The sequence below is a fragment of the Microcaecilia unicolor genome, chromosome 12, assembly GCF_901765095.1.
Source record: "Microcaecilia unicolor chromosome 12, aMicUni1.1, whole genome shotgun sequence".
NCBI classification, from domain to species: Eukaryota; Metazoa; Chordata; class Amphibia; order Gymnophiona; family Siphonopidae; genus Microcaecilia; species Microcaecilia unicolor.
In genome coordinates, this window is record NC_044042.1 from 25,082,640 (window position 1) to 25,100,669 (window position 18,030).

Genomic DNA, 18,030 nt, shown 5'->3' on the forward strand with positions numbered 1-18,030 from the left:
TTGGCAGGGTACTAAGACATGAACATGCCCTTCCTTAACTGTGCAGACTTGTAGCACAGGACAAACAGAAAGAGAGGATAAGAGAGCAGATAAGGACTGCGAAGAGCCAGGGGTGTCCAACCTGAGCCCTCGCCAGGACAGGTTTTCAGTATTTCCCCAATGAATAAGCATGAGATCTATTTACATACAATGGAGGCAGTGCATGCAAACAGATCTCATGCATATTCATTGCGGAAAATCCCTAAAGACCTGACTGGATTGTGGGGCCTTGAGGACTGAGGTTGGACAATCCTGGCGTAGACCCTTCTAAGAAACCCAAACTATTTCCTGTTGCAGTAACATAGAGCCCAGCTGACCTCAGGTTTTTCTTCACTTCTTTGTGGCGTGGCAGGAACCTTTATATTCATCCGTATTTTCTTAAATTCTGTTACTGTTACTGCCTTCACCACTTCCTTCTGAAGGATGTTCCATGAATCTGCCACCCTCTCCCTAAAGAAATGTTTTCTGAGTTGACCCCCTTTGGTTTCTCGAATCTAGAGCACATTTTTCATGGAAAATGGTTTGGCTCTTTTGCATGATGGAGTGAAGTTGGTTTCCCCATCCCTGGATATTTAAATGTCTGTCATATCTCTCCTCTTCTCTAGGATAGAAATATTTTGATAATTAGATGTCACCTCCAAGGGCTTTTGCTACCTTTTTGATAGCCCTTTTCTCAGTTGCCTTTTCCGTCTTTATCCTTTCAAAGGTATGGCTCACGGCAGGTTTTTCAAGCCTGTCCTGGGGACCCCAAAACCAGTCAGGTTTTCAGGACAATACATGCCAACCTCTCTGATGATATTTATCGTGGATATCTTCAAAATCTGACTGGCTGGGGATCCCCTGGACAGGTTTTGGAACCTCTGACCATGTACCCCCCCCCCCCCCGCCCCTCCACAACGCAAATACACTACAGCATAGACAGCAGCAGTGAAAGCTTCTCTCGTACACCCTCCTACCAATGTACCACAAGACTGCCCTAAATATCTGTCCAGTTCCCCAGTTCCAAGAGGGAGATTTTTGACAACCCTAGCCTGATGCATTATGGGGCCTGCAGCACTGATTTCAGCAACTGCTTTTGGATAGAAGGGTAAAACCAGTACTGGCTAAAAAGTATCTTTCTCCTGGAATTGGGAAACTTGGCAGCTCTGTATGCCATAATCTGTGGAAGTTGCCAACCCCGTGCAGTTTCAGATGTGGGACATTTTTAAGAATATTACTCAAGTTATAATCTATAAATCATGTTATTCTATTAACACTTTAGGCTTAATAACGCTTCCCATTGAAACATTAATATTTGATTGGAAAACAATAATGCCAACGAGTCTGAATAAGGAAGTAGAATGGTCCACTATTTAGGAGGCGTGGCAGAATTCCATCAAACAGAAAAAGTGGGAATATGTAGGGCGCATGTGTGGGAGTTCGGGTTAGACTGGGCGCCATTGTTCGCGCTGTCTGTTTTGGGAAAGAAAGCCTGGATTTGTGACCGTGAATATGTGAAATAATATTTACGGTAAGATATGAATATTAGGCGATTTTTATAGAGGGAAGAGGGAGATTATACACATTGTTTCATATGTTCCTTCTTTCATTAATGTATTATTACAGTCAAACCCCTGATGACACCATAGCGCGAAACACAGAACTGTGTCGGGTTATCAATGCAAAGGCCATATGAATGGATTGAAGCATATAGACATTGTGAGTAGCTGGTAATATGTTTGGAATAGATTTGGAATTTGTGTAACTCCATGATTGAGAAAATGTGGACAATGGAAAAGCACACAGTGGAGCAACATATAGTTGGTACCTCTTCGACGGATTTTGGACTATTTTGAGGGGAAAATCCAAGAAAATGTTTCAAGGGGAAGAGTCATTAAGCCTGAAGTGCTAATAGGACAATATGATTTATAGATTATAACCTGAGTAATATTCTTTAGATTATATGAAAAAAAGTTTGTTATAGGGAAGGAATATTAGATATAATACCCTTGATATTGATAAATGTGATTGTTATCTATATAAGGAAGGAGGCTGGAGATAAATTATTGGAAACAAAGTATGAAACTTAACTGTGTGTATTTTGAGTTGAGTGAATGTTTTTTTTTAATGATTAATGATGAATAAATGTGTTAAGAATATTTTAAAAGAAAATTTATGAAGCTTGTAATAAATAAAGAGTGTATTATTGGATTACGTGATTTATGTATAGAAATAATTATAACTATATTGAAATGAAGGTACCCAAAAGAGTAGGCTGTGTAAAATTATTTAGAGACATGAATATTTAACATGCGAACATTAGGAGAGTTCACAGCAAGCTATTGGCAGACATAAAATGCTTCTGTAACATATGGAAATAAACACGAGGAAAAGAAAATAAGATGATACCCTTTTTTATTAGACTAAATACACAGTTTTTGATTAGCTTTCAAAGGCAGTATCTTCTTCAGATTAGAAATGAACAAATGATGGCAGGATATAAGTGAAACTTAAAAGTATTCCCGTGACAGGTGGGGGGAGGGGTGATAAACAGGGATAGATGGATGATTGATCAGAGGGTGACAAAGCAGTATAATTTTTTGCTTTATAATGTGATAGAAAACCCAGATCGTTGTTAAGTCTTGTTTGTTGGGTGTCAAAATATTTCATCATTTTAACTTCAAAGGTTCCTGGATTGTTTTACAATTTCCTTTTAGTATTCTCACCATAAAGCCATTGATGTAGTGTTCTGGTTTTGTAAAGTGCTTAACAACACAAAAGTGCCAAATCCAAAAAGACCAACCCTGAAGACACGGTAGTAAGTGAACCAAAATATAGTTTATTGGGACCCTACACGGTCCGTGTTTCGGCTGCAAAGCCTTCATCAGGGGTCTAAAAACATAAAATTAAAAAAGTTTAAAATTATAAAAACATGAAAATGAAAACTTTGCATTTAAATTGTACAACAAATGTATAAGAAATAAGACATGACATGTATAAGTAATTAAATTCTAAGAACTTTAAAACATACAAATCAATCATAATAAAAATGAAAATTATATGCACATCAAAATTAATAAAAATCATAATAAAAACAGATCATAATAGAGATCAATCATATTAAAAATCAATCATAGTAGTATATTGCACAGGACATATGATATGATGAATTGCACAACATATGTGAGAATGTGTAATAAAATGTAATATACGTGTATATACACATACATACGTGTACTCCCACATACATATGTATCCGTATATGCACACATACACACACATACTGTGAGCACTCTGGAGGGCTGGTGCGAGGGAAAGGGGATAGTGGGTCTTTCAGCCGGCATCATCCCCGTTCATTCAGCCCAGCTAGGAGAACAGGGCGCCATCTAGGGATCAAACTGCCAGGGAAAGCTGTAATGCAGGAGAAAAACTACACTCCCCAGAAGCCAGTGCAGGGTCAGCTGAACTCCCAGGAGGGGGAGGGTGGAGTGACTGATTGGGAGATGAGGTCTGATCCTGGAGATGGGGAACAGCTGGTGGAGCTTGGGGAGGAGGAGATGGAGTGGAATAAAGAGGAGGTAGAAGGAGAAGGTAAAGAGGAGTGCATGGAGGTTGGAGGGTTTGCTCAAACTTCCTCAGGAAAGGTAAAGGCTTTGGTGGCGGGAGTGTGGCCCAAGCTGTGCATACTTGGAGAGGATAAAATAATCCAGTGGGGAAGCCACTGGTGGAAGAAACTAACCCATAAACTATCTAAGGGTAGAAGATAGTGCTGATGAGGGGAGGCTACAATTGGGAGCAAGACAAAGGTTTGCTGGGTGTGATATTCTGAGTTAAGATTGGACTGTGTTAATAAGCTGAATGTGGAAAAACTGAACTGACTCTTGCATTCTTGATGAAGAAACTGCTTGAAGATTAAAGCTGTATTAAAAGATAGTTTTCAAGAACTATAAGACTGCTGGAGTTTTGTGTGTCCCAGTCGTGAGCTGATCCTGGGCGCAGGTGAGCTGGGCAGTTAAACTAGGACAAGCAGTGCAGCAAGGCGGTGGTTGCAGCTCGTACCAGGGAAAAGCTAGCCAAGCTAAGCAGGGTTGACCCCGGCTCTCACCTGGAAGGGTGACCTGGTTACAATACCCATGTGTGGACTATTTTGGTTCACTTACTACCGTGTCTTCAGGATTGGTCTTTTTGGATTTGGCATTCTTCCACCTTTGTGTTGTTTTGCATTCCTTGGTTCGTTTGTGGAAATATTGGAGCACTTTTTTCTCTTTCGTAAAGTGCTCACCAGGCAGCGGAATAGAGGGCCCCAAAGTGCACGAGTCCAATAAGCAATATAAAGAAAGCACAGAAGGGCCTCCAAGGTTGGAACAACGCAGCAACTTTGATGGAAGGTGACCCGACACGGGCCGTGTTTGGGCGCTCGGAGCGCCTGCCTCAGGGGTCAAGAGGTTGACGTCTCGAATACCAATGAGCAAATAGACCACGTTGTGGTAAACACACTGTACAGATTGTCACAAAGAACTTAAGCGCGGTCTATTTGCTCATTGGTATTCGAGACGTCAACCTCTTGACCCCTGAGGCAGGCGCTCCGAGCGCCGAAACACGACCCGTGTCGGGTCACCTTCCATTAAAGTTGCTGCGTTGTTCCAACCTTGGAGGTCCTTTTGTGCTTTGTTTGTATCAGGGGCGTAGCCAGACTTCGGCAGGAGGGGGGGCCAGAGCCTGAGGTGGGGGGGCACTGTTTAGCTACCCCTCGCCACCGCTGACCCCCCCTCGCCACCGCTGACCCCCCCCCCCCCCGCCGCCGCAACCGCAAACCCCCCACCACCACTTTGGACCACCGCAACCGCAATCCCCCCCCACCCACCTTGCCCCGCCACCGCATCAGGCACCTTGTTTGCTGGCAGGGGTCTCCAATCCCCACCAGCTGAAGAGCCTTCGTTGTGGGATCATCTGTTTCTGACACCTTACGTCCTGCATGGAGCTACATGCACGGTGCAGGACGTAAGGCGTCAGAAATAGATGATCCCACAATGAAGGCGCCAGAGTCAACTGGCGCTGAAGAAAACTCTTCGGCTGGCGGGGATTGGGGACCCCTGCCAGCAAACAAGGTACCTGATGTGGCAGGAGGCGGGTGGTGATGGCGAGTCAAATGTAGAGGGGGCCATGACGTAATCTGTGGGGGCCCATGCCCTGGTTTGTATTGCTTTTTGTAAAGTGCTTACCCACAGAAATGTCACCCTGGTTCGCTTTGTGGTGTTTACTGTGGTGCCCGTGTGAGTTGATTCCTGTCTTTAGCATCTGGCCTGTCTCTCCAACATAGCATCCTTCTTCACATTTTTTGCACTGAATGATATACCATATTTGAAGATGTGTAGGATCCCCTTAAGCTGAACATTTTTTCCCATGTGAATGACTGTGGGGTGCTGTGATATGTGCTGACACAGTTTGCAGCTTGGTGTATTGCAGTGGAAATCAACAGAATTCGTCTTGACAGCAGATATTAAATGGAATATATGGGCTTTGATTACAGATTTTGTTTTTATTCCTATTTGTAGTGGATGACAAATGAGAGGCTTTTTATTTGTTCAGCTGCTCTACAAAGTTCCCTGCTGTCTCCTATCTGATACATGACAAGAACTAAAGTGTCATTACAAAACAACGAAGGCAAGAATGGCAGATAATGAGACCGATGCAATTCCTTCGCTCGGTCCAGGTTTCTTATCCTATTGCAATATTATGGACCTGATCATGGGCTCATTCCCCCACCTCTAAGTTTGCTCTGTGCTTCTCACATGCCTCCTTGAATCCACTTACTAGGTTTGCCTTCACCCCCTGCCCTGAGAGGTCTAGTTTCATAACCCACACTGTTTTGGTGAAGATATTTCCTTATGTTACTCCTCAGTCTACCCTTGTCAGTTTCATATCATGACTCGTTGGTCAATCAGGTGCCTTCCACTGGCAAAATGTTTACGTCTAAGAAATTATCAACACCTTGGAGATGCTTCTTAATTAGTGTGCCATAGAAGAGTCACCAGGATCTTGGCTCTGTTCTTAGCATCCTGCAGCAAGAAGAGGTGCCATCAGCTGGCAAAAGCTCCTTTCTGAGCACATTTATTAATTAGTTATTTGGATTTGGCTCACGCCTTTTTCAGATGTAGCTCAAAGTGACTTACATTCAAGTATACTAGGTATTTCCTTGTCCCCAGAGATAATATTCCCCCTAATCCAGTGGTTTTCAACCCAGTCTTCGGGGACCACCTGGCCAGTTGGGTTTTCAGGATATCCACAATGAATATGCATGAGATGTTTTCGCATTCACTTCCTCCATTGCATGCAAATATCTCTTAAACGTATTCATTGTGGCTATCCTGAAAACCTGACTGACCAGGTAGTTCCTGAGGGCTGGGTTGAAAACCACTGCTCTAAGCCAGTGTTTCCCAAGTCCAGTCCTGGAGTACCCCTTGCCAGCCAGGTTTTCAGGATATCCACAATGAATATGCATGAATTTGATTTGCATACACTGCCTCCATTATATGCAAATCTCTTTCATGCATATTCATTGTGGATATCCTGAATAAAAAAGAGTTTGGGTGCTGGTTTCCTCAGGCACCATCTTGGTTCGGATAACCTTGCTCTTTAGCAAGCCTGATCAGAATGTTAGCCTGTGAATTTCTTCAAAACCTTTTTGTTTTTGTTTTTTTTTATATTTAAAAAAGCAGTTAATTATGATGTTTTTATGGAGGTACCCCCTGATGAAGCTTTTGTGGGAAAACGAAACCTGGATCCAAGTTGGGGTGGCATATGAAGATTTGATATAATATACACCAGATCTATCAATGCAGATTTATCCTGGAGGCAACATGGAACAATGAGATAAGTGACTCCATATAATATAGATGGGAAAACCAGATATTGCTTTTTTGATTGTTATCTCAGTGACTTTGATGATTTCATCTGTGACTGTTGTCTTAAACAATGGGGAAGTGTGATGATAGAAAAAGGTGGCTATTTATGTGAGTTTTCACTATTGATTTCTGAGCACCTTCACTGCACATATTTTTATTATGTTTATATTTTCCTGGTAATTTCATTGATATACGCATATTCACTAGGGATATCCTGAAAACCTGACCTATCAGGACTGGAAGTGAAAACCATTGTCTTAATCCACCCCTGGCAAGAGACTAGCTTCAGTGGTGCACCTCTTAAATAAAAGGCCACATCATTAAGAAAAAGTTATTTATTTAAGTTTAAGGCAGTCCAATACAAACCAGATCACATCTGACGATCAACACAAAATATATCACTATACAATTGTAGAGAATTACCTGTAAAAATTTCCAAAATCATGCAGAAGGAAAAAGCGAGGGGGGAAGGGAGATTGAAAAGAGCAGAAAGAGTGGAAGAGAGGAAAAGGAAGCCAAAAAGAGAGATTTAGGGGCCCTTTCACTAAGCCGCGTAGGCGCCTATGCGCACCGAACGTGCGCCAAATTGGAGTTACTGCCCGATTACTCCATCACCCTTGCGGTAACTTCAATTTAGGCGCACATCCGCTATGCACATCTGAAAAATATTTTTTTTAATTTTCTGGCACGCATATCAGATGCTCGCCAAGTGGCATTTGACGCGTGTAGGTCATTACCGCCTAGATTCTTTACCGCTAGGTCAAAGGCTGGCGGTAAGGTCTCAGACCCAAAATGGATGCTCTGCAATTAATTTTGTCGCATGTCCATTTTCAGCAAAAATTTAAAAAAAGAGGCCTTTTTTTACAGGCGCACTAAAAAACGGATCGGTGTGTGCCCCAAACCCACGCCTACACTACCACAAGCCATTTTTCTGCACGCCTTTGTAAAAGGACCCCTTAGAGATAAAAAGGAGAGCAAGAAAGAAAAAGGGTGGAAGAAGAGAAAGGCGATCAAGCGTAGAAAAGAGAAAGGAACAAGAAGGACAATGTGGAAGACAGAGCAGAGGAAGAGCACTGAAGCATGCCGAAAAACTGTACACCAAACTGCACAGCCAGAGAAAAGAGAGGTGTGTCCTCAACTGCACAGGACTGTATGATACAGCGTGGCTTTATAGTGGACATGAACTTGGCACGCATGCTGTGACACTGGGAGCTAATCACTGCTAAAGAAACAGGCACTGATGCATTGGCATTGGCCAGTGATAGCTTGAGGCAGAACAAACTAAGGGGGTCTTTTACTAAGTGCACTAGTGTTTTTAGCTCACGCTACAAATCAGCTGGCACTAAACGCTGAGACCAGTGGCGTAGCTCTGTGGGGCCTAGGCCCCCGTAGATTTGGCCATGGACCCCTTGCCAACGACCCTCTCGACCCCCCCCCCTCCTGCCTCCAACCCTCCCCCCCCCACCGCCGTGGGCTACCTTTGCTGGTGGGGGACCCCAACCCCCACCAGCCGAGGTCCTCTTCTTCCAGCGCAAGGCTTCGTTCTGTTTCTGAGTCTGATGTCCTGCAAGTCAGACTCACAGAAACAGAACAAAGCCTTTGCAGAAAGAAGAGGACCTCGGCTGGCGGGGATTGGGGTCCCCCGCCAGCAAAGGTAGGTGATGGCGATGGCGGGGGAGGGTTGGTGGCAGGAGGGGGGTCGAGGGGGTCATTGGCAGGGTTCGTCAAAGTTGTTGGTGGTGGGGGGGCGGGGTCGGCAGGGTCAGCAATGGCGTGGGGGTCGGTTATGGCGGTGGGTGGGGGGTGGCGGCACCAGGGGGGGGGGTAAAATGTGCCCCCTCACCTTGGGCTCTGGACCCCCCCCCCCCTCCCGCCAAAGTCTGGCTACGCCCCTGGCTGAGACACCCATGGCGTTTAGCACCAGATTATTTGTAGCACAAGCTAAAAATGCTAGCGTACCTTAATAAAGACCCCCTAAATGCTCTCTAAAACTGCTGGGGTGAGGAGGGGGTTGCAAGAGAGGGATGCTATGAAAAAACAGATCATATTCTCATTTCACCAGAGCAAAGAGGGCTGACTCTATAAAAAAAATTCACTGTAACACCACTTCATGGGGGTCATTTTCACCCAGCAATAGTCTGGCATTTTGTGGCCACAGGAATGCCACTGGTATTCTGAAAGAGGAGGGCAGAGTGAGCAGTTTTTCACATTGTGACCCTTGATCTGATTTTAATGACCTGGCTAATGGGGTCCAGAACACACACTATGGTACCAGAAGCGGAGCCAGGTTGACAGCACGGGGGGGGGGGGGGGGAAGCGAAAGCGGTGCAAGAGCAGACTTACGCCGGCGCCGATGCACATTTTCAATGCAACACGATGAGAAACAAATAGGCGCCGGCGCTGGAAGAACTCCGTTTGGGGGAGTGGCCGCTCCCCTGGTACCCCACCTAGCTACGGAACTGTATGGTACTTGAATTCCATGTTGAAGATTTATTAATAGCAGTAAATAGAAAGACACATTCTGTTCAAACTTGGTGCTCTTCTTTTCAATAGTAGGCTCTATTGAATGGAACAAAATCCCTAAGAATGTCAACTGATATTTAATAAGAATATAAGAACATAAGCATTGCCATACTGGGACTGACCAAAGGTCCATCAAGCCTGTTTCCAACAGTGGCTAATCCAGGTGACAAGTACCTGGCAAGATCCCTTTACCCCATCTTAATAATAGCTTATGGACTTTTCTTTTAGGAAGCTAGCCAAACCTTTTTTTAAACCCTGCTAAGCTAACTGCTTTTACCACATTCTCTGGCAGTGAATTCCCGAGTTTAATTACATGTTGAGTGAAAAAATATTTTCTCTGTTTTGTTTTAAATTTGTTACTTAGTAGCTTCATTGTGTGCCCCCTAGTCCTTGTATTTTTTGGAAAGAGTAAACAAGCGATTCACATCTATCCGTTCCATTCCACACAGTATTTTATAGACTTCTATCGGCATGGCCATGCTGCAGCCGCTAGCACGGCTTAGAAAACATGGGGTAAATCTCCATTTTACAAGGCTGGTCAAAAACCCAACTATGTGCAATATCAAGGGGGCAGGGTCGATGTGTGTTTTCAGCGGGATTAGGGCATGCCTAGAAGATATACATTTAGGACTAAATTCTATAAATGGCATCTAAAAAATCATTGCCGAAAAATACCTCTCTTACCTCTATTCTATAAACCTCACTAAAAGTTAGGTGCAGTTTATAGGATACACATAGGCAGTGCATCTTTTCTAGCAAAAAAGGTGCCGATACTCAAATGCTAGGCCACCCTTCAAGGGTGGGGTGATCACTGAGGGATCTACCCCACAATAGCCAGGCCCCCTGCAACCAGTCACAGAACCTATGACAAGGCAGAATTGGTGTGTAAAGCCTGAGCTCTTTCATAAAAAACCTGGGGTCCTTGGGTCAATTTTAGCAGACAATGGAAAAGGTGCCGGTACTCAGTACCCCCAGGTACTCCCACAAAAAAAAAGCCTGCACATAGGGGATGCCTGGGGGACCAGTCTGCTAAAAATGCTGGCCCCTCCTACATCACAATGGCTTGAATTTCTCTGTTTTGCACTTGTACATTTCTTTTTCCAAAAATGGACCAAAAAGATAAATGTTTTGAGCAAGAAACATCTAGAAAATAGCCAGTTTCAGAAAAAAAAGATAGATGTTTTTCGGTTTCAAAATGGCTATTTTCCTCACTTGAATTTTGGACATTTTGAGCAAAACGTCCAAAGCCAGACTTAAACATTTTTTTTTCCGAAAATGCCCCTCGTTGTGTTTTATATGCTGTGGTCGTTTTCAAGAAGATTTTAACCAATACAGTACGTCATCATAGTTTTTTTTTTTTTGGGGGGGGGGGGGGGGGGGAAGCTCTCTGCATTGAGCAATTTGTTGTACAAAACATTAATATCTTTGTTTGCACTGCTAGTGTTACATATAATCTTCCCATCTTGCATGGTTTTTAAAAGCTGTTTGCATTAAGAATAGTCTGTTAATGCTTCTGCGAAGCACTGTTGTGTTTTATAATTGTTTGGCTGGACTGTTTGTCCCTTTTAAAGGGAAACCATTGTGTTTTATATTCTGTAATCATTTTAAAGAAGATTTTAGCCAATAGAGATGCATGCGCTTTTATAGACCTGAGTATGACATCTAAGGCTGGCATAGAGGCTGGCATTTAAATGCACAAACTGATTTTGGCATTATCGGGAAGGTGGTTGAAGGGAACATGTTTTAAAATGTCTTTTACAATGAAAACAGTTTCTGCTAGGGAATGCTGCTATAGTATTGGTAATCGGTAGACTGCTCTGAAAGAATTGCTTTATAGGCTATTGTTGTAAGGAATATTTTTAGTATACAGTGGGGGAAATAAGTATTTGATCCCTTGCTGATTTTGTAAGTTTGCCCACTGACAAAGACATGAGCAGCCCATAATTGAAGGGTAGGTTATTGGTAACAGTGAGAGATAGCACATCACAAATTAAATCCGGAAAATCACATTGTGGAAAGTATATGAATTTATTTGCATTCTGCAGAGGGAAATAAGTATTTGATCCCCCACCAACCAGTAAGAGATCTGGCCCCTACAGACCAGGTAGATGCTCCAAATCAACTCGTTACCTGCATGACAGACAGCTGTCGGCAATGGTCACCTGTATGAAAGACACCTGTCCACAGACTCAGTGAATCAGTCAGACTCTAACCTCTACAAAATAGCCAAGAGCAAGGAGCTGTCTAAGGATGTCAGGGACAAGATCATACACCTGCACAAGGCTGGAATGGGCTACAAAACCATCAGTAAGACGCTGGGCGAGAAGGAGACAACTGTTGGTGCCATAGTAAGAAAATGGAAGAAGTACAAAATGACTGTCAATCGACAAAGATCTGGGGCTCCACGCAAAATCTCACCTCGTGGGGTATCCTTGATCATGAGGAAGGTTAGAAATCAGCCTACAACTACAAGGGGGGAACTTGTCAATGATCTCAAGGCAGCTGGGACCACTGTCACCACGAAAACCATTGGTAACACATTACGACATAACGGATTGCAATCCTGCAGTGCCCGCAAGGTCCCCCTGCTCCGGAAGGCACATGTGACGGCCCGTCTGAAGTTTGCCAGTGAACACCTGGATGATGCCGAGAGTGATTGGGAGAAGGTGCTGTGGTCAGATGAGACAAAAATTGAGCTCTTTGGCATGAACTCAACTCGCCGTGTTTGGAGGAAGAGAAATGCTGCCTATGACCCAAAGAACACCGTCCCCACTGTCAAGCATGGAGGTGGAAATGTTATGTTTTGGGGGTGTTTCTCTGCTAAGGGCACAGGACTACTTCACCGCATCAATGGGAGAATGGATGGGGCCATGTACCGTACAATTCTGAGTGACAACCTCCTTCCCTCCGCCAGGGCCTTAAAAATGGGTCGTGGCTGGGTCTTCCAGCACGACAATGACCCAAAACATACAGCCAAGGCAACAAAGGAGTGGCTCAGGAAGAAGCACATTAGGGTCATGGAGTGGTCTAGCCAGTCACCAGACCTTAATCCCATTGAAAACTTATGGAGGGAGCTGAAGCTGCGAGTTGCCAAGCGACAGCCCAGAACTCTTAATGATTTAGAGATGATCTGCAAAGAGGAGTGGACCAAAATTCCTCCTGACATGTGTGCAAACCTCATCATCAACTACAGAAGACGTCTGACCGCTGTGCTTGCCAACAAGGGTTTTGCCACCAAGTATTAGGTCTTGTTTGCCAGAGGGATTAAATACTTATTTCCCTCTGCAGAATGCAAATAAATTCATATACTTTCCACAATGTGATTTTCCGGATTTAATTTGTGATGTGCTATCTCTCACTGTTACCAATAACCTACCCTTCAATTATGGGCTGCTCATGTCTTTGTCAGTGGGCAAACTTACAAAATCAGCAAGGGATCAAATACTTATTTCCCCCACTGTATAGAGTATGCAATGTGATTTAATATGATTTTATTTGGCTTTTCGTAGTGCTGCTGAGCATTCTTCATAGTTAAGTTGGGATGGTAAGTCTTTAAGCATTCCCACTTCTGGGTATGTAATGATACATTTCTTTAAAGAAAATATTATTTTAAGCACCCAGGTCTGTTGTTTGAACCACATTTATGATATGCAGCATGCTGTGAATTGCATGGGATGCACTGTAGATACCTATTTTTAAATATCAATGAGTTGCTGGTCAAGATTATTGAAAAACACGTGCACAGAAGATGCATTGATTGGGTTCTTTGAATCTGGAATAATGCACCTCATAGACTTGTCATTATTTATTATTCATTACTAGTAAAAAAAGGCCCATTTCTGACACAAATGAAACGGGCGCTAGCAAGGTTTTCCTCGGAGTGTGTATGTTTGAGAGAGTGTGAGAGTGACTGTGTGTGAGAGAGTGAATGTGCGAGTGTGTGTATGTGCGAGAGTGAATGTGCAAGTGTGTGTGTGAGAGAGAGAGATTGTGTGTGTGAGAATGAGAGTATGTGCAAGTGCATATGTGAGACACAGTGTGAGAGAGAGAGAGTGTGTTTCACACAGATACAGTGTGTGTGAGAGAGAGTGTGTGTGAGACACAGACTCTCTGCGAGACTGAGTGTATGAGACCAAGAGAGTGTGTGAGTGACTGTGTGACACATAGAGAGTGAATGTGATACAGTGTGAGACATAGAGTGTGTGAGAGACAGTGTGTGAGAGTGAGAGAGAGAAAGACATTGACTGTGTGAGAGAGAGAGAGAGAGAGAGAGAGTGTGTGTGTGTGTGTGTGTGTGTGAGAAAGAGAGTGTGTGTGTGACAGAGATACCTCCCCCCTCTCTAGTGTCTGAGCGTTACTGTTCAGGATGCTGAGCTCTGGCTGTGCTTCAAGGAACTGACCAATCCTATTTAATAGAATGCACCTCCAACATTCTGAAGCCGAGAAACCTCGTGTGGTCGGTCACTTCTGCTTGTGACGAACCCGGAAGTACGTGATGTCAATTCAGGAGATGGATACAGAGAGCAGGAATGCCTCAGCCATGCAGTCAGCTTCAGAATGTTGGAGGTGCGTTTTATTATATAGGATGTTTTCCTATGATTTTAGTGATATGATTGCACTTGTGTTATGAATGCAAGTATGCTATAATTTATATGGTTTTCTTAACATATTTTTCCTGGATCCCTCACATTGTATATGTTTTTTTTATCATGTATTGAAGATATATATATTTTTTAGGACTGAATTGTTTTAATTATAGTTTTTAGTATTATACCCCTGAAGCAGCCCTTGAGTGGGCAAAACGTGGACCATGTCGGGTGATTGTTTTAACAAAGGACTGTTGTTTTTGAGCATTTTGTTTGGGATCTGCTTTTTTTCTGCACCATTTCGGTGCAGATCTGAAGAGGTTCTCTGTTGTTTGCTTCTACATCATTTCTAAAACGGGGCTGTGTGTGTCCAAGGTATGGATATTTTATGTATGTTATGTAATGTATTTTACTCTGGGGCCCTTTTACTAAGTCGCATAAGCGTCTATGTGCGCCCAACACGTGCCAAAACGGAGTTACCACCCGGCCATTGTGTGGCTCTTGCGATAATTTCATTTTTTGCGCGCGTCCAATACGTATGGCCGAAAAACAATTGTTATTTTCGGAAGCACGTAACGGACACACGCCAAGTGGCATTTGACCTATGTAGGTTATTACCACCCGGTTACCACATGAGACTTTACCGCTAGGTCAATGGCTGGCGGTAAGGTCACAGACCCAAATGGACGCGCAGCAATTTTGATTTTGCCGCACATTCATTTTCGGCAAAAATTTTAAAAAGGCCTTTTTTACAGGCACACTGAAAAATGGAACTGCGCACGCCCAAAACCTGTGCCTACACTACAGCAAGCCATTTTTTCAGCGCACCTTAGTAAAAGGACCCCTCTGGTTATACATGTTTTTACTAAATTATACCTATATGATTGTGATCTGCTTAGATTTTTGATAAGCAGAATACAATTCAATTCAATTAAATAAACTGGTATAAGTTCCCAATCAGATCTGCAATTTTCACCTCTGTTTCTCTGGTTTGCTAGAATCTGATCAAAGATCATAAGTTACAGAACCTAGGCTCTCGCCTTTCCCCTTACAATTTCCAGAGTGAGCTGTATATCGTGCACTTGCAGTTCAACTTGCAGGACTGCGCAGATCAGGACAGGCAGGGAAATACAGACCCAGTCACCTTTAGGGGTGGCTGTGGACATAGTCACAGGGATACAGAGAGCCTCTCTCCTCTGCGACTGGCAGACTGCAGGTAGAGGAATAAAATGTTGTTGTTGTTTTTAAAGTAGAGGAAACTCTTATCTAGTGACTGAAAATCTTAACTATCTTTTGTCAGTTGTCGCATGAGCTATCCTCAGTTCTGTTCCGCATGGCGAAGTTTCCTAACACCTGGAGTCATCCAATAACACTAATATTGTCTGAAGAGGCAATACTGTATCAGAAGAGAGGCTGAGGACAAAAGGGACGTGGAAAATGAACATCATCCTCTAAGGATGTGAATTCAGTTCTTTAGTGCTTCCTGAATTGCCACTGGATCACAATCCACTACCCAACTGGGTTACGGCCTTGTGAATTACAGAAGACACTATTTGCATCATACAGTCTCTAGTTCCCAATCACCTGTCATCAGATGAATATCTGATTAATAAACGAAATTAAGCAGGAATTATTAGGGATGTGCACTCATTTGAAATGACATGGGATATGTCATTTTTTGGCTAAAACTGGAGGGGGGGAGGGGAATGGATTTTCATTTTGTTTTCCTGTGTCAGAATTCATGCACCATTGTTCAGAAAAAAGTGCATACACACTATTTCTGAAAATAAAACAAAACAAAAATTCCTGTAAATGAGATAGCAAACTAAACAAAACGAAAGTCTTTGGACTGCACACCCCGAGGAATGATACGTTAGCTGACTGTGGAGGAGTGGCCTAGTGGTTAGGGTGGTGGACTTTGGTCCTGAGGAACTGAGTTTGATTCCCACTTCAGGCACAGGCAGCTCCTTGTGACTCTGGGCAAGTCACTTAACCCTCCATTGCCCCATGTAAGCCGCATTGAGCCTGCCATGAGTGGGAAAGCGTGGGGTACAAATGTAACAATAAAATAATTATAAAATAAAGCTGGCGAGAGGCCAGAAAGCAGACAATACAAGGTTTGGAAGGTGGCTGTACCAGGCAAGAAGATTCTGATTTTTCATAACATCTCTCTGCAAGGGGATGAGGAGAATACATTATGCAAACTCTAATGAGTTAATTGATGGGCAGGAAGAGTAGCATATGAAATGTCTAGCAATGAAGCTGAAATACCAGTCGGTGTATAGAAATCACCAGAAGAAAGACAGAATTGCTTTGGATACACTGAGGAAAAGGAGAACATTCAGTTTTGCAAACCAAAGTAATGCAAGTCAAAAATATATAATACATCTATAAAAGAGCTGACCCGTGGTTAGAAAGATGGAACTCTGTGTTTGGGGCCTCCAGAACTGAGGAAGTGACATCACACAATCATGCCCCTCTCCACCAATCAGAACACTGGAAGTTTCAGGCACCTGTCCTGCCATGGTTCTGAAATATTGCTCAGAGCTGTTCAGGGGGCACCCTGCAGTCACCTTTTTCAAACCAGATACCGTCCTGGTGCTTAACCCAGCATCAATCTGTTAAGACAAGGGCCTCTGTGTTCTGGAAGCACGCACTTTCATACAATCTGTTAAAGACCGAAACCAGCTGAAGTGACATAGGTGTCCCGGACTGGTGCTCTATTCTTCCATGACCGTGAATCCCTGCTGTCAGATTTGTGTCTGGAGGGTGAGTCCCGGCGGTGTGTACGGTGGCGGAGCCGGGTTGGGTTTGACACTGCGTGCCTTCATGTAGGAAATAAACTGGTCGGGAATTTCTGCCAGGACATCCTTGGCAAGACGAGCCATGCTGAGGACGTGGTTTCCCGTGCGGTCAATGTAATCTCGGAATGGGACAAACTGCAACACAATTAAATAAAAGAACTCAGAGCAAGGACAATGTTAGTGCAGAGTTTCTCATGTAAGGCAAAGTATAGCAGGCACTGTGTGGGCTTCTGGCAATGCCCCCTTCAATCCTGCCCTGCACCTCCTGCTATTCTAGTACTAAGCCTCCCCCCGCCCTCCCACATACACAAAGCTCTACCACTACACATCAGTTGTATTCTACACCTTCCCTGATACTCCACTTCAGTTCTATCTGCTTTATATCATCTTATGGCAGAACACATTTTGAGTTTAATATGCTTTTTTCACAGTTCAGTAATGCAGGGGTCAATAGTCAAAGTGATTTAACCAGCCAGAAATGGTCCCTGACCAGTTAAATTGCCTGTTTGGGGCTGTACCACTGAAAATAACCTATTTGCGTTGAATTGAAATCCAGCTATTTTGGAGCCCGTTCTGGGGTGGAGTCGGCACTCGGCCGTAAGTGCCGATATTCAGCTCTTAACCGGCCAGGTTAATTGCATATATAGGACGGCACAAAAGTCTATCTTTATGCCGGTTAAGGCTGAATATCGCACTTAACTGGCTTTGTATTAACTGGCTCCAAAAACTCAGAATTTCAGTGCTGATGCCTGGATGTGGCTCGGCACTGAATTTCCTGGTTTAGCGCCGGCTGCAGTCAGCAAAATGCTAATCGCCTCTGGTTGAATATCGAGCCCATAGTGTTTAAAATAAAAAGCTATTTTTAAACAGCAAACTGAGCTAATGTGACCGAAATGTCATTAAGCTATGGAATAGCTTTCAGACGCCACTGAGCACAGGGTAGCTGTGGATATAATTCTCCTGGAGCTGGTTCTGATCTGTCATTCTGACAAAGGAGTGCTATTTCTCCTCAAATATCAGGGCTGACAAGCCGTCCCTGAACAGACACAGCTTAAGATCCATTCATGAGTCATCTTTAGGCCTTTTACAGATTAAAATGTGGAACATGTCCGGCAAGGTGGGTGAGTGTATGTGTGCGTATGTTCGCATTCTGCGGAAATATCAGTGTGCCCAGGGATGGTGACCCCTGTACCT

General features: G+C 43.7%; 1 protein-coding gene across 1 annotated transcript in view; it reads right to left on the bottom strand.

The window, feature by feature from the left end:
* Positions 1–16,782: 16,782 nt before the first annotated feature.
* LOC115482101 (copine-8-like) overlaps positions 16,783–18,030 on the bottom strand; it is a 119,186-nt gene continuing 117,938 nt past the window's right edge. The window contains exon 16 of the mRNA XM_030221667.1: positions 16,783–16,971. Within this exon, the coding sequence (XP_030077527.1) occupies positions 16,783–16,971 (189 nt within the window). The remainder of the gene's footprint in view (positions 16,972–18,030) is intronic.